This window comes from Mauremys mutica, chromosome 7 (assembly GCF_020497125.1).
Source record: "Mauremys mutica isolate MM-2020 ecotype Southern chromosome 7, ASM2049712v1, whole genome shotgun sequence".
Classification (NCBI taxonomy): domain Eukaryota; kingdom Metazoa; phylum Chordata; order Testudines; family Geoemydidae; genus Mauremys; species Mauremys mutica.
In genome coordinates this window covers 48,181,459-48,198,122 of record NC_059078.1, presented here as the reverse complement: position 1 = coordinate 48,198,122, position 16,664 = coordinate 48,181,459, and the positions used below count along the sequence as shown (strand labels likewise).

General features: G+C 47.1%; 1 protein-coding gene across 1 annotated transcript in view; it reads left to right on the top strand.

The window, feature by feature from the left end:
- Window positions 1-16,497, top strand: part of DNAH1 (dynein axonemal heavy chain 1) — a 148,135-nt gene extending 131,638 nt beyond the window's left edge. Inside the window, exons 69-79 of the mRNA XM_045025192.1 lie at window positions 1,143-1,301; window positions 1,870-2,001; window positions 5,508-5,678; window positions 6,184-6,363; window positions 7,097-7,273; window positions 8,407-8,577; window positions 10,771-10,901; window positions 11,620-11,764; window positions 14,146-14,352; window positions 15,107-15,341; window positions 16,194-16,497. Coding sequence (XP_044881127.1) covers window positions 1,143-1,301; window positions 1,870-2,001; window positions 5,508-5,678; window positions 6,184-6,363; window positions 7,097-7,273; window positions 8,407-8,577; window positions 10,771-10,901; window positions 11,620-11,764; window positions 14,146-14,352; window positions 15,107-15,341; window positions 16,194-16,315 — 1,830 coding nt within the window. The 3' untranslated portion in view covers window positions 16,316-16,497. The remainder of the gene's footprint in view (window positions 1-1,142; window positions 1,302-1,869; window positions 2,002-5,507; window positions 5,679-6,183; window positions 6,364-7,096; window positions 7,274-8,406; window positions 8,578-10,770; window positions 10,902-11,619; window positions 11,765-14,145; window positions 14,353-15,106; window positions 15,342-16,193) is intronic.
- The last annotated feature ends 167 nt before the right edge of the window (window positions 16,498-16,664 follow it).

Below are 16,664 nucleotides of genomic sequence, written 5' to 3'. Positions count from 1 at the left end.
TTCTACGCACCCAAGCAGCACCTTCCCCATCTACACTGCTATTGTTAGCAGTGTAGTGTCCCACTGCTGGAGCCTTTCTCCTCTGCCTCCCCTCTGCTGGAGGGTTTCACTGCAGTGTGCAGCCACACGTGTAGTACCTGTACGCTATTGGCTGCCAGAAGTGTAGACATAGCCTATATCTGTAAACAAGCGTACCCCTAACTGCCCTAGCTATACCAGGACACCTTTCCTATGAGCAGCAGGTCTCAGTAACTGGTTTATGCACCTGCCAGTCAGCAACCAAAGATGGAATTTTAACATCTTATGAGAAGTATCCCCATATTTACAAATTGGGCCCCCAGTTTCAAAGCCCTGGCAGAGCCAGGGGTAGCAGACTAAGAAGCAGTCGTTGCATATCGTCTGCTTGCCAGTTTTAACATTGAGCAGTTCAAACCACCCTTTCAAGAGCATTCTGTAAAGAAAATGCAGGAATTCCCACGTGTCAGCCAATGGCTTTTGTTCGATTAGGGTAAAAGAGACGTGTCTGGGCAGAAGTGTGTGAGTAGCTGTCTGTTACACATCGGGCCACAATCTTCAAATATGGCTGCCCAGAGTTAGGCACCTAAATCCATATAAAAGGGGCTGGGTTTTCAGAGGGGCTTCAGTGGTGAATTCACTGGAGGCAACAGGCAGGAGGAGATCAATGGTTCCTGGAGTGTATGGTGGTGGAAGACATTGCCCACAGGGTGAGTGAGAGTGACTGGTGCAGGGAAAGGAGGAAGGAGTTTGAATGGATAACTAAGGAATGGAAGGGGACCAGCTCTCTGATCCAGACCCCACCACAATCAATGGAGAGACTCCCTTTGGCTTCCTTGAGCTTTGGATCAGGCCCCCAGGGATACAGTGGCAAATTAGTTAAAAAAGGAGGAAGCAAAGGCCTCTGCACTCAGCCTCCTGAAGCATTATCTGGATTGAAGACCTGTCTCTAGAACAGATTATTTCCACTCATCAGGAAGACTGTGATTCCTGAGGACAGACATGACAGTGAACATAGTGGCAGAGGCAGGCCCTTGGACCTGAGAGAATGCCTTCTCCCTTTCCTTGCCCTCCCCAGCGCAGGTCATCAGATATTACTCTGAGCGAGAAGCCTTCCTGTCTTTCAGACTTCAGACCTCACTGCCGTGTTCAAAGAGTCAACCTCTACTACGCCTTTGATATTCGTGCTCTCACCTGGGACAGACCCAGCAGCTGATCTCTACAAATTTGCTGAAGAAATGAAGTTCTCCAAGAAGCTAACGGCTATTTCCCTGGGCCAGGGTCAGGTAATCCACTGGTTCCATTTCACTCATTCTGAGCAATATAGTCATCTCAGTACACAAGGGTTTACTCCAGGAAAACCAAATCCTACCCCACCATTCTGAAAACACCCCCTTTGATCCCAGCCGGTCACAGAGGTTCATAGGGGCTTGAGGGATTCATTCAGCAGCAACATCCACTCGCATTTCTTCAATGGCTTAGAAATTCCATTGAATTGACATGGACATTTGTAGAATGGACATTTGTAGTTTCTCTCTCCGATTCTCTTTTGGAGCAGATTTTTTTTTTAAAAACCTTTATGATAAAAGCAGGTGGAAAGCAAAACTAACTTCAGGTATAGACTTAACTGTGGCCTATGTCCCTTTTATATTGTTAAAATGCTTTTCTGAGACACTGGTTTGGTTGGAATTTTGCCATTTGGTTTATGCGGGCATCAGACCAACAGTTGAGTGGAAAAGTAGCTTAAATGGTTTGAATGTCTTTGAGCACTGATGTCACATGCAGTCATTCTAACAAACAATATAGCATACAGTAGGTATGGTAAAGTTGGGGAATTTTGGTTTTCTTCCTTAGGGTCCCCGAGCCGAGGCTATGATGCGAAGTGCTATGGAACGTGGGAAGTGGGTCTTCTTCCAGAACTGCCACTTAGCCCCAAGCTGGATGCCTTCGCTGGAGAGACTCATGGAGAGCATCAATCCTGACAAGGTTACACAAACACACACATGGATGTTCTCCTTGAATTTCAGCCTGATGTTTTATTCCACAGCTTTACCCAGCTTCCTCTGGACGAGGAAGGAGACTATCTTATCCTGTGATCTCTTTTCCCACACCCATTCAGTGTGGGCAGAGTTAGTTGCCTATTTGATAGGATGTGACTCACCAGTCCCATGATGCACTGCTGCCCTGTGCACACCTCCTCCTCCAGTCCAATGTTAACAATTCTTAACACTTACCTTTTCATATATCAGCTCAGTGACATCACTTCGATGGCACTATAATTGCTCCTTTTCCGCCAGTCTAGTTAAGTACTCTCCCTCCGTTATCACCTTCCCAGTTCCACCCGCTGTTTCCATCCCACTGATGGAACATTGCACTGGTGTCCTGGTCACTCATTTGCCTTGTGCTTGGAGCCATCACCCCTTTACTGCCATAATCACTGGCTGACATTTCCAGCCTGGAGTGACACTGAAACATCTATGTTACACCAACCCTCTTAAGGAAGTTACAGATGTTACTGACCTGATGGAGGAATGATGGCCAGGCCTTGTCACTCTAGAGCTTTCTTCTCTCTTCAGAGAGCCTTCCCAATGACAAAGAGCTGCCTGGGTTGGCTAGAGAGTGGGTAGTAACTTACAACACTACAGGGAGCACAATAGCACGAGGCTTATGTTCAGTGGAAAAGTCTCCAGTGGATCTGTTAGTCTACAAGCCTGGACCCATTTTGGGCACTAAGAGGAAACCCAGCAGCTAGAAAAATTTAATTGTTACCAGATGTTAGGCACATATCCTGTGGTCATCACCAAGGGGGCTGTAGGTGCCGGAAGCAGTTTTTCTATATCACGTAATGTGTAAATGTTATCAGGCATCCAATCTGAAAAGAATCATAAAATCACAGAAAGGATCATAACTCATAGAAACATAGATTAATTTTGAGCAAAATGAGCAGGAAGCTTAATTGATAATGCAACTATGTACTCAAAATAGTACAGTTTTGGAAAGTTTGGGAAATATTTAGCCCCAGTGATTTTATGCATTTTCTCGTACTTTTGTGGCATTGGTTATGACAATATGAGTTTGTTTCCACCATGTAATACATCAAAATATTTGCCATTGTTATAGAGTGGACTGAGTTGAGAAAAAAATTTGGTCTGCGATTTGTAGGAAGCTATGCAGATAAGAAGACACCTACCTCCTAATATAAAACATATTTTTGATCAACCGGAGGCCAGTCTAAAGCACACATGGTACAACTGTAATTATCTGCTTACTGAATGCAGTAATACATGTAAACTACTTATATAACAGAAATGACTCTTAGTAGAAGGACTGTAGAATGTCTTGTATAAATATAGTGTCTGAATAACAAAATATAACCATACATTCTTATATAACCCTACATCTAACTATGAGCTACTGAATGTCTAATGCAACACCCCCTCGAGTTATATTTACTCACAAAAGTAGCCACAGTAATTGGCAGATAGTTGAAACATTTCTACTCCCCCACAGAATCTGTATCCAATGCATTCAATACTCTGTTGCTACTCTCATCACTCACAGTTGCATACATCGGAGCACACCAAGTCTTCCTGCGGCATTTGCAGCTCCTTGTTGCACAGGTACTCTCAAAGCCATGTTGCACAAAGACGAGGATGACTTCTGGAGCAGGTGGTGGCACCGTCATTTTAGGAACAAGATGTCCTGTGCTATCTATCTCCAATCCAATGTTGACAGGGGACACTTGAATATACATAACTGTATGTATGACTGATAAATTGCATGTTCCAGGAGCTGCCTGACAGAGCCCATTGTTGGTGGCAGTTTCTCACTTGTTTTGTTCTTCTGAGCAAACAGCTGATACCCACCTTATCCAGAGATGCTTGCTTCTTACCACAGTATAGTACAGATACCGGTGAGCCATAGGCTGCTCACTGAAAAAGCTGCATTTGGGTTGGACTGCAGTTACCTACCTTTGAATCTTGCCAGTGATACTGAGCAGGGACTACTTGATTCACCCACTGCTTGGTTCTTCATTAACTCTCTAGTTAGGTCAGCTCTGTCCATGTCATGAATTCAAAGTAGTAGTCCTAATTTGTGAAACCATCAACAGGCAGAGACGTAGCTACCTCCTAGACTGTTGTATCATCTTTGATGTCTGACTGTGTCAGAGTGTTTCTGCTCTTTGCCCTCAAACTGCTCACACGTGATACAGAAAAACTGCACCATGTCCAGCAGCTACATCCACCCTGGTGATGCCCACCAGAGATATGCCCACCATGTGACAGCAATAGAATTTTTCTAGCTGTTGGATTACCCTACTTCATTAATAAAACCCATTTGAAAATCTGGCAGGCAGATTATTGCATTGTATTAGCACTTTGGGCAATAACAATGTGCCACACATCTTGATATCTAACTGGGATAGGTCTGCTCGTCAACAGAAAAGCCTTTAATGCGGCTGGGTAGTTGAGCGGGGCATCTCTGCTGATAGAGTTTCCAGTGGTTCTGAGCACAGGGGATCTCAGGAGAAATGGATCCCTCTGGAGAGGTTTGTTCCATCTGAGTTGGGAAGAGCATTGCCTGGTAGTGAGGGAGGAGGACCTCCAGTTAAGAAGGCTTCTACTAAACTTCCTTAGTAAACAGGTATCTTAAACTTAACCTCAGCGCACTTAGAATCATAGAATCATAGAATATCAGGGTTGGAAGGGACCTCAGGAGGTCATCTAGTCCAACCACCTGCTCAAAGCAGGACCAATTTCCAACTAAATCATCCCAGCCAGGGCTTTGTCAAGCTTGACCTTAAAAACCTCTAATGAAGGAGATTCCACCACCTCCCTAGGTAACCCATTCCAGTGCTTCACCACCCTCCTAGTGAAAAAGTTTTTCCTAATATCCAACCTAAACCTCCCCCACTTCAACTTGAGACCATTACTCCTTGTTCTGTCATCAGGTACCACTGAGAACAATCTAGATCCATCGTCTTTGGAACCCCCTTTCAGGTAGTTGAAAGCAGCTATCAAATCCCCCCTCATTCTTCTCTTCTGCAGACTAAACAATCCCAGTTCCCTCAGCCTCTCCTCATAAGTCATGTGCTCCAGCCCCTAATCATTTTTGTTGCCCTCCGCTGGACTCTTTCCAGTTTTTCCACATCCTTCTTGTAGTATGGGGCCCAAAACTGGACACATTACTCCAGATGAGGCCTCACCAATGTCGAATAGAGGGGAATGATCACGTCCCTCAATCTGCTGGCAATGACCCTACTTATACAGCCCAAAATGCCGTTAGCCTTCTTGGCAACAGGGACACACTGTTGACTCATATCCAGCTTCTCATTCACTGTAACCCCTAGATCCTTTTCTGCAGAACTGCTGCCTAGCCATTCGGTCCCTAGTCTGTAACAGTGAATGGGATTCTTCCATCCTAAGTGCAGGACTCTGCACTTGTCCTTGTTGATCCTCATCTTACAACTTACAATCCCTTTATTTGTCTAGGTGCACCGTGACTTTCGCCTTTGGCTCACCAGTTTACCCAGTAACCAGTTCCCAGTGTCCATCCTCCAGAATGGCTCCAAGATGACCATTGAGCCCCCCCGAGGGGTCAAGGCCAATCTGCTGAAGTCCTACATTAGCCTGAGTGATGACTTCCTGAACTCCTGCTCCAAGGTAAGAACCACATCCTTTCCCCCAGCTCTCTGCCTGGACCACTTGGCTAGACTCATTCTTCCTGCTGCCATTGGATCACTGAGGAGCAGACTGGTTTTGTAGGGCCTTATGGGCTGAGTGTCCCTCTCCTGGCCTGAAACCTCAGCAATATGGGTTCCGTCACATATTTCAAACAGCAGGAACTCTGGGGCCTATTGGAAATATTGTGGCCTACCTTTTCAAACTGAGATGTCTAAAATTCACCCTTATATCCTTATTTAGAATCATAACTTTAGACACTCAGGTTTGAAAATGTTGGCCCATGACTTTCCCAAATGGCATAGCCAGGACCAATATTCCAGACCTTTGGGCTGGGCTCCTTGTCAGCCTTCTGAAATCAGCAGGTTGGGCACTTTAGCTTTCCGCCTGCTGATGTGCCTAAGAGTATACATATCTCATCCAAAAAGAGAGAGCCAACCACTGGTCAAATAACACTTGTTCCTCTTATTGTCCCCATGTCCTGTAGATCTCCGAGTTTAAGGCCTTGCTGCTGTCACTTTGCCTGTTCCATGGTAATGCTCTGGAGCGGCGGAAGTTTGGGCCACTGGGGTTCAATATCCCATATGAGTTCACGGATGGAGACCTCCGCATCTGCATCAGCCAGCTAAAGATGTTCTTGGACGAATATGCAGACATCCCGTACAAGGTGGGAATGGAGAGCTGGTCTGCCTTACCTCTGAATGGGTGCTAGAGAGGTTGCTGGTGCATAAGGAGGCTGCATGTGCTCTGTTGTGAGTGTGGGAACTCTACACAGCTGGGAAAGTCCATGGAAGCAGTATAGTGTGTGATAATGATGGGGGCATCATTGAAGGTGTCTGGAGACAACCTAGGAGACATTGGATTTCAGAAGCTCGATCTGCCTGTGTGTTCAGTTTCATCCCCTCTGACTGTTGTGGAAAGTTGCATGGAATTGTTTGCAGTCTCACACAAATCCAGCAGCAGTAAAATATATAAGCCCTGATTTGCCCTGCGGAACCTGCGTGGAATGTCATAACTCCCAGTCCATGGGCCAGCTCCATTCTTTGCCATCCCTGGGCTTCTGGTGGGCCCCTATGTTCGCCATGGAGACCAGAGGACTGGAGTGCCCCCTGAAATGATTGCCCTACCACCCACAATTCCAAAAACCATATACATTTAAAGATATTGCATGCAGTAGTCTATATTCCTACCATTGCAGGCTGTTCCCAGCAGTAATTTCCCTCATGCTATGGACTAGAAATTTATAACAGACCATGCAGCGAGACAGACTTTCCCAAAGATTTACCAAGTCATCCTTCACTTTCTTTCTTGCTGAGATTCAAGTTCATGTCCCAGCTTAAAATTTGCAATGAGTTCTTTGGGGTAGGATGTTGCTTCTAAGGGAACATTTTCCTTTGCAGGTTCTGAAGTATACAGCTGGCGAGATCAATTATGGAGGCCGAGTGACAGATGATTGGGACAGGCGATGCATCATGAATATATTAGAAGATTTCTACAAGCCGGAAGTTCTAACTGAGGATTTTGCTTATTCCGAGTCAGGGATCTACAGACAGATCAGCACCACCTATGACCTTAATGTAAGTACTCAGCTCGTAAACCCACATGTTCTCCTAGCCTCACAGGCACAGAGCAGAATGCTAAATAGAACCTGGAGACTCCAAATGTGAGATCATCTTCTGGAAGAATGTGATAATGTCCGAGTGAATTAGCAGAAAGTACAAGGTAATAAAAGCCTGCAAATCCGCTTTTATCTGACTCTGTACCTACATCTCACAGCAAGAGAATCAACATAGAACCGTGAGGCAGGGCTGTCTTTGTCTGTGTTTGTACAGCACCTAGCACATTGGCTCCTAGGCACTGCCATAATACAAATAATAATGATGTAAAAGCATGTCCAGCTGCACAGTAGAAGACTTTCTACTGAGGACTTCTGGTGGCAATAGAAGCGACATGAGTGGTTCTGCAGTCGCTTGTAGCTATTTTCAGAATCCCCAAAGTAAGACTCTACCCTTATAATATGTAGCTTGAGTATAGATTGTTATCTAGCCTAACACCACCCGAAGTGGACCCAGAGTGGAACCCTTACCAGCGTTAGCCTACAGCTTTTGACGCTTGTCTATCTTGATGAGTGTACACAGTGGTGGTGTAGCCGTGTCAGTCCCAGGATATTAGAGAGACAAGGTGAGTTAAGTAATATCTTTATTGGACCCACTTCTGTTGGGGAGAGAGACAGAGCTCTGCATGGCTCGAAAGCTGGTCTCTCTCCCCAACAGAAGTTGATCCAATAAAAGATACACTCATTAAAGAGACAAGGTGGGTGAGGTATGTGCTGCTTCTCCAGATCGCTGCCCTCACATCCCTTCTCCTTTAGTGCAGAGCCAAGCTCCACCCCACATATGGCATTCTCCTCAGCTTCCCTCCCAGGTCAGCCCTTCATCACTCTTGTTACCATTCTCTTATTCCTCTCCCATCCCCTTTCTGGTGCTGGGACATCTCGAACTAGCCACGTCTGACAACATTCTGTTGGTGCATCACCATGTAAGATACGAGGCTGTATAAAAGCCAGGAAGTCCAAAGGCATGTGTCACATTCCTCTCCTCTTTCAAACTCTGCTGGGCCAATAACCATCAGAATATAGCTATGCTGTTTTCCTCTCCTCCCTTCCAATGCACATTCCTCACCTCAAATCTTGTGGCTGATTTCACCCTAGGGATACATCCAATACATCAAGAGTCTGCCACTCAATGACACCCCGGAGATATTCAGCTTACATGACAATGCCAACATCACTTTTGCTCAGAACGAGACCTTTGCCCTGCTCGGGGCCATCATTCAGCTGCAGCCAAAGACGTCCACCTCAGGAGGCCGCGGCAGGGAGGAGGTGTGTAACCACGGTCGCTGGCCTTGCCACACGCTCAGTGTAACATACAGTGCTCTGTGGTTTGAATTGCTATGTGGGACAGAGAAAGGTAAAGCCCGCCCTCCACTGGTTACTGCTGCCTACTACAGCCATAGTCCCTCTAGCTAGATTTTACAAAGCAAGCAGGATCAGGTCTAGTCAGTCCTTGGAGGGAAGGTCCTTCGCTCCTGCTCCCCAAGGAAAACCCAGGAGCTACAAGACGTGCTATTAGTGAGTCAGTAGCTGGCACTCTTCTCCCTGACTCAGGACTGAAGGTAGGATGCTCTGCAACTGGAGGTAGCATTCAGAAACTATCAAATAGTGTCCTGACCCCTTCTGCTCATTATAAACCACATGGTATTTTGCGCAGGGGCATTAGCCTTTGTGTCCTGGTCTGGGGATGTGTAACTCCCTTGGTAGTTTCCACAGGATAGTGTTCTTCACATCCTGACTGGAACAGTTGTTCAGCATTGCTGAGCACCGCTAAAGCTTTGTTGCCTCCCATGGGGGAGGCGTTTCCTGTTCTGGGATCATGTTGGCATTGTGTACGTGGAGCGAAAGCAGCTCTGGGTGGTGGACATGTTGATTATAGGGATGGAATGAAGTTCCCTTCCCATTACACCCTTATTGGGAATGAAATTCCCTAAAAGATCTGGCAGGAAGCTGGGCAGTCGTGTAACTGCTGATTTTGAGTTAGCGCTTCCAGTGGGGTTCGTGCACTGTATTTTGACAAGAAAATGTCCTCTCCTACACACAGCTGTGGTATCAATTCAGCCGGGTGAGTCTGTGCCACCTCCTGGTGGATGAGAGAACAACATAATAAAAGGAGCTAAATACGTAGGCCCAGATCCTCAAAGGTATGTAGGTACCTAGACCTGAGGAAGAGCTCTGTGTAGCTTGAAAACTTGTCTCTCTCACCAACAGAAGCTGGTCCAATAAAAGATATTCCCTCCCCCATCTCAAGTCACTCAATGTCTCAAGTCGCTCTTGGCAGCCATCCTTTCCTTTGCATGTGGTCTACACCACAAATATTTTTTCTTAATTTCCCCAACAAGCCTGTCCATTGAGGGTATGGCTACACTGGCGATTTGCAGTGCTGGAAAGGCTCCACCAGCACTGCAATTAGTAAGTGGCCACACCTGCAGGGCACTTCCAGCGCTGCAACTCCCTGGCTGCAGCGCTGGCCGTACACCTCACTCAGCATGGGGAATAAGGATTCCAGCGCTGGTGCTGCAGCACTGGTCATCAAGTGTGGCCACACACCAGCGCTGTGATTGGCCTCCAGGGTATAAGGTGTATCCCAGAATGCTTTTATAAATTACTCTCTTTGTTTTGTTATGCAGCCTCTCTTTGTTTTGTTGTGAACGAGCTCCGATCGGAGCTCCGTTGCCATTGCCGCTTATCTAAAAAACAAACAGAGCTCCTGTTTGCTGTGATCATCTGTACCTGGCTGTAAACAATCAAATGAGATTGCAGGCAGGGAGGGAATGAAACAGCGGGGAGTCGTGTTGGCTGCAGGCTGTTTGCAATTAAGAGTTAAGACTAAGGGGTTGGAAACATGTTCTGATTTTTCAAGTCAGGAAGCTAAACACACAGTGTTGGCTCCAAAAATCCCCTCTCTCTCTCCCCCCGCTCCCTGTCACACTAGACCCCCACTCCACCCTCCTCTTTTGAAAAGCACGTTGCGGCCACTTGAATGCTGGGATAGCTGCCCATAATGCATCACTCCCAGCAGCGCTGCTAATGCTGCAAATGTGGCCACACACCAGCGCTGGTAGCTGTGAGTGTGGCCACACACCAGCGCTGCTCCTACACAGCTGGATGACCAGCGCTGCAAACTACCAGCACTGCAAACCGTAAGTGTAGCCATACCCTGAGTGCCTCAAGGAGTCCCCTCAAGGATGACCTTTAGAGAGTGTCAGGGAGAGGCCTTTACTTTGCAACTCAAAAATTCCTGCCTCAGGGAGCATTTTTTGGAGGAAATAACCAGCAGCAGCTAAGTTACTGCTAACCCCATGTGTAAGTCTGGCCCCAGGGAACAGAAGCGATTCATTTCCCCTTTGACCTTGGTCAGGCTCATTCCTTCTGCTGACAAGTTAAGAAGGCCTCTGAAGTTCTCTACCCGGAAGTCATTTCCAGAGCAGCTTCTCATGCCTTGTTCCATCTGCTTTCTAGCTTGTAGAGGAGACATCAAAGGACATCTTGAAGAAGGTCCCTGACCCCATTAATCTGCAGGAGGTGATGCTGAAATACCCGGTGCTGTACGAGGAGTCCATGAACACAGTGCTGGTGCAGGAGGTGATCAGGTAAAGCTCTTACTCACACCCAGCCTTCCAGTCTGCGGGTACACACCTCCTCTACAGAACCACTAGGGGAACTGGCATGTGAGCTTCTGCCCCCAGTGGGAAAGGAAATGGCTACGCAGGCTCTCAGAGCAGCCATTTCTGGAGAGGCGAAAGCAGCGACTTAGCCCCTTTTCAGCTGGTCCTTGTGGAAGGTACCAAGTGCCTTTTGCACCACATGTGGTGGGACTGGAGTTCCAGTGTTGATTAGGTTCAGATGTTGTGTTAGTGACAACAGAGAGGGCCTACAGCCTTAAAATCCTACCTCTCCTGCAGGGATCGACTCTTTTCAATACAGGAACTCCAGGTTATTCAGTGGAATTCATCCTGCATTTGAAGTTTGAAGATTCAAAGACATAAAAGAACCACGTAGACAAGAGGCGTCATTTATTGGAGAGAACTTACTACAAGTTCCCATTGTTAGCTGAGCATTCTGATAGGGTCAGAGTTTAGAGACATTTTCCATGCTCTTCAAAACTCTCTGGGTTGGGGCTGCAGGCCAGAAGGCCACACTTCAGTAGGGCTAAAATTGTGCAGCACATCAGAAGGGCGTTGTTTTTACGCATTGATGGTGATGGTCTCATTCCTCAGCATTGGAAGACCTCAGCCAGTGTTCATAAATCACGGTCTTGGATTGCTCTGCTCCTTCCCCAGAACTCCTATCTTACTCTTTGTTGCTCAGGTACAATCGGCTGCTGGAAGTAATTGCACAGACACTGCAGGATTTGCTGAAAGCCCTCAAGGGCCTGGTGGTGATGTCCTCCCAGTTGGAGCTCATGGCCAACAGCTTGTTCAACAATATTGTTCCAGAGCTCTGGAATGCCAAGGTATGCATCCACCTGCCTGTTCAGGAGCATTGGCTCGTCAGGTTTTGAACATCGCCTGCATGGACCTTCCTTCATGGTGAAGCAGCTCAGGATTTGAACAAAGGAGACTTAAGAGCTGGCACGGGGGTCAGTGAAACTAGAACTTCCCCATTAGAAGGGTTCTGATCCTGATTCTGTTACATACTGAAATGAATTAATGGGTCTTATGCTAGTCTCCAGTGGGCTCTGATCCACACCAAAAAAACCACCCCACAGTATGACATGCATACCTTGGGCTGAAAATGCAGGCATGTTGCAGGTCAAGATTCAGGTGCACAAGCAGAGCTTTACACATAGGTTTGCAAGTCTTACCACCCTCTTAGTCCAGCTTAGGCATTTGCAGCTATTTCTCTACTAAGTCCCACATTTACCTCTTAAGAATGGCCGTATTGGGTCAGACCAAAGGTCCATCTAGCCCAGTATCCTGTCTTCCAACAGTGGCTAATGCCAGGTGCCCCAGCGGGAATGACCAGAATAGGTAATCATCAAGTGATCCATCCCGTGTCGCCCATTCCCAGCTTCTGGCAAACAGAGGCTCTAGACACCATCGCTGCCCATTCTGGCTAATAGCCATTGATGGACCTATCCTCCATGAATTTATCTAGTTCTTTTTTGAACCTTGCTATTGTCTTGGCCTTCACAACATCCTCTGGCAAAGAGTTCCGCAGGTTGACTGTGTGTTGTGTGAAGAAATACTTCCTTTGTTTGTTTTAAACTTGCTGCCTATTAATTTCATTTGGTGGCCCCTAGTTCTTGTGATATAAAAAGGAGTAAATACACTTCCTTATTTACTTTCACCACACCAGTCATGCTTTTATAGACCTCAATCATATCCCCCCTTAGTTGTCTCTTTTCCAAGCTGAAAAGCTCCAATCTTCTCTCTCCTCACAGAAGCTGTTCCATACCCCTAATCATTTTTGTTCCCCTTTTTTTAACCTTTTCCAATTCCAATATGTTTTTGAGATGGGGTGACCACATCTGCATGCAGTATTCAAGATGTGGGCGTACCATTGATTTATATAGAGGCAACATGATATTTTCTGTCTTATTATCAATCTCTTTATTAATGATTCCCAACATTTGGTTCACTTTTTTGACTGCTGCTGCACATTGATTGGATGTTTTCAGAGAACTATCCACAATGACTCCAAGATTTCTTTCTTGAGTGGTAACAGCTCATTTAGACCCCATCATTTTTTATGTATAGTTGGGATAATGTTGTCCAATGTGCATTACTTTGCATTTATCAACTTTGAATTTCATCTGCCGTTTTGTTGCCTAGTCACACAGTTTTGTGGGATCCCTTTGTAGCTCTTCACAGTCTGCTTGGGTCTTAACTATCTTGAGTAGTTTTGGATCATCTGCAAATTTTGCCACCTCTCTGTTTACCCCTTTTTCCAGATCATTATGTTGAGTAGCACTGGTCCCAGTACAGACCTCTGTAGTGGGGACAGCACTATTTACCTCTCTCCATTCTGAAAATGTACCATTTAGTTTCCTATCGCTTAACCAGTTACTGATCCATGAAAGGACCTTCTCTCTTATCCCATGACAGCTTACTTTGCGTAAGAGCCTTTGGTGAGGAACCTTGTCAAAGGCAAATGTTCTGCCACGTTTTGAAAAGCAGCAGGACTCTTTTATCTTGTGGTTCCCTATGGAAAGAACCCAAATCACCCAGAACCTTGACACATGCCCATCCTTCAGCACCTTGGCATTACTTATTATACTTGCCTGGAATTAGCTCAGCCCATCGGAGGGCAGGGATGCTCCCTAAATATCTATGCACAATGGCATTGTTACTCAGATATGCATTTCCCAGCTGGGACAGGTTGTGGGAGTCTTATTTGCATAAAATCACTGTACAGTTATTTCTCAGCCCAACACTATGTGAGTCTCTGCACTCTGATTGACTGGTGGGCACTAGATCGAGGGCAGGGATTTGCATAATCACTGTGTGGTTGTTTCCTAAGAACTATATCGTGAATATGCAAATCTGTCTACTCCAAATGGAAATGGAAACCGAAACGCTGCACCTCGTGAGCAGCAGAAAGCATCCAGATTGGTGAGGGGGGGTTAGTGGTGTGCACAGCCTAGACCTAGCACAAAGGCCTACCTCCTAGCTTTTTTGAAGCAATGCCTTCCCTACCCCTACAGGCGCTGGTCTGGACAGAAAACAGGGTCTTTTTCAGTCTTTGTAAGACACCCCTTCCCCACTAGTCTCGTGTGGGTTGGTTAGCTGCAGAATCCAAGCAGCAGGTGCAGCCTATTACTGATGGATGGGTGTCTGAACTAGCAAGAGGATTCAGGACAGCACAAAGCACTCCCTTGTTGGTCTCCTGCAGGCGTACCCATCCCTGAAGCCCTTGGCCTCCTGGGTTAATGACCTGCTGCAGCGGATTGACTTCCTGCAACGATGGATCACTAAGGGGATCCCGCCTGTGTTCTGGATCAGTGGCTTCTTCTTCCCCCAAGCCTTTCTCACAGGGACACTGCAGAACTTTGCCAGGAAATCAATCATCTCCATCGATACCATTGCATTTGACTTTCAGGTCAGTGACCTGGGGGGAGTTATGTTGACTCGGCACTGGCTGGCTCTCCAGCAGTAGGAACCCAACTCAAGGAGAATAGAGACCCACATCCCTTTGACACCACTGCCTAACAGGTCAGCCACGGAGCTGTGTGCATCACCTAGCCTGGAGCGCTAGCTGTAGATTGCCCTTTGCAGACCACTCCGGCTACACTGCGTTTAACTGACTTTTGGAAGTTAGGGCTCCAGTGGGGGGACAGAACGCTTGTCCGTCCCATCTACCCTTGTTGGAAGAGCCCAGGGACAAATCCCAAACGCTCCTCCAAAAAGCCTCAGCAGGTGGGCCCAAAAGCCTGACTTAGGCGTTTTAGCCACCACCTGCTGAGAGCAAGCAGTGCCCCACTGTGGCATTTATATGTATGTGCACCCACATTTTCACACCCCTCCACTGTAGGGCCTGGTTTCAGAGCCGCCAGCTACCCACAGCTTCCACTGACTGCAGTGAGAGTTGTGCATGCTCAGTGTTCCTGAAAATCTCAAGCTGGAGACTGAAAGTCAGGTGTCCCCCAGGACTCTTTATGGCCACCATTTTCAGAGCCTTTTATGAATGGAATACAGCCCCTCCTGGGAAGCAGCACAGCTGTTAGGAGCAGGACGTTTACACTAGTTCCTGGTGCTAGCGGGGTGGAGGGTGCGTGCGCTGTTAGGAGTTGATCACTGTCCGGATGTTTAGTGGTGGGCCTCTTGTGACATTCTGCTCTGCCTCGGGCCATTAGGTGATGAGAGAGTCAGTGAGCGAGCTGGCCCAGCGTCCCGCCCAGGGTTGTTATATTCATGGCCTGTTTCTGGAAGGCGCTCGCTGGGATCCCCTCTCCTTTCAGCTAGCAGAGTCACGCCCCAAGGAGCTTTACACAGAGATGGCAGTGATCTGGCTCGTCCCTGTTCCCAACCGCAAACCTCCAACCACGGGCTTCTACCTGTGCCCAATCTACAAGACACTCACTCGAGCAGGTAAGGCAGCCAGGGAGGGCTCTCGAAGCAAAGGCTGTAAGGGAACTGCACTAGCACCTAGTGAGATAAAGCAGCAGCTGACAGTTAGGCGTAGGCTCCTTCTCCGTCCCTGCAGGGCTAGTGCTCATGCTCAAAGACCCCGACAAGATGATATTACAGCTCTCATGTGAACAACAGACCTGGTTCCTGCTGCCCCATTGACATGAATGGCAGGATATGCATGAATGACAGAGCGACCCAATTTCTTAGATGTGTAAGAACAGCCTTGGTAAGGCTGTTTTATTATACGTGCTCCAGAATATGCAGGCAGAACCAACTAGCGTGATGCTAACAGAACAAGCAGGAGTATTTTCTTATCAAGCAGAACCTTATCCATTAACCACAGACCGTCCCAGCCCTCAAGATGCATTTCTTTGCCCGTGTTGTCTCTAGTAAATATACCTGGTGCTCTGTGTTTTATATTTAATACATTTTAAAAAACCTTTCAAGGCAAGACACACCCCTGCCTACACTTCTCCCGCTCAGCCCTCAGGCGAGGAGAACCAGTATGTGCTTAATGCACTCCTGGAGGATGCTTAACCAGCACAGTGCTGAGTGCTGTATAAAAACCGACACAGGACAGCATGTTCCCAGCTCAGCTGCAGAAACATTACTAAATGATTGGCTGGAGCCCCACTGTAGGCAGACTAGTACAAGACCAGGATGCTCCTGCAGTAACTTTGATGCTAAAGCAGTTCCCACTTGTCCATGAGTCACAGCAGGGGGTGAAAGGGATGAGATTTTTTTTCATGTATAGAAACTTACCAGCCCTGGGTTCGTGTTCTAATACAACTTTACCTGTTTCCATTACAGGGACATTGTCAACAACAGGTCATTCTACCAATTATGTGATTGCGGTGGAAATCCCCAGCAGTAAACTCCAGAGGCACTGGATCAAACGGGGCGTAGCCCTGATCTGCGCGCTAGACTTCTAGGAAGCCATAGCAGCAAAGGGTCTGCGCACCAAGGTACTGGTGTAATGTGTATTTGTATGCACTGCTTGGTTGGTGCAGTCAACTAGGGCTAGAAGAGGCCAGCAATTAAACCCTGCGCTAGCTGCCCCTGCCTCTCGGAGCTCGTGTTGCGTTGTCATAAATAAAGCAGCTGTTCTATTTTACCAATAGTGTACTTGTTTCTTCTAATCAGGTGCCCCCTTCCCCTCCCACCAGTGTTTAAACTAGGCAGCAGCTGAAATCAAGGGCCAGGAAATGCAGAGAGCCGCATGGTTCCCACAGCAGGGGCTGGTAACTGACTAGAGCAGCTTACGCCAGGTGCCATTATTGT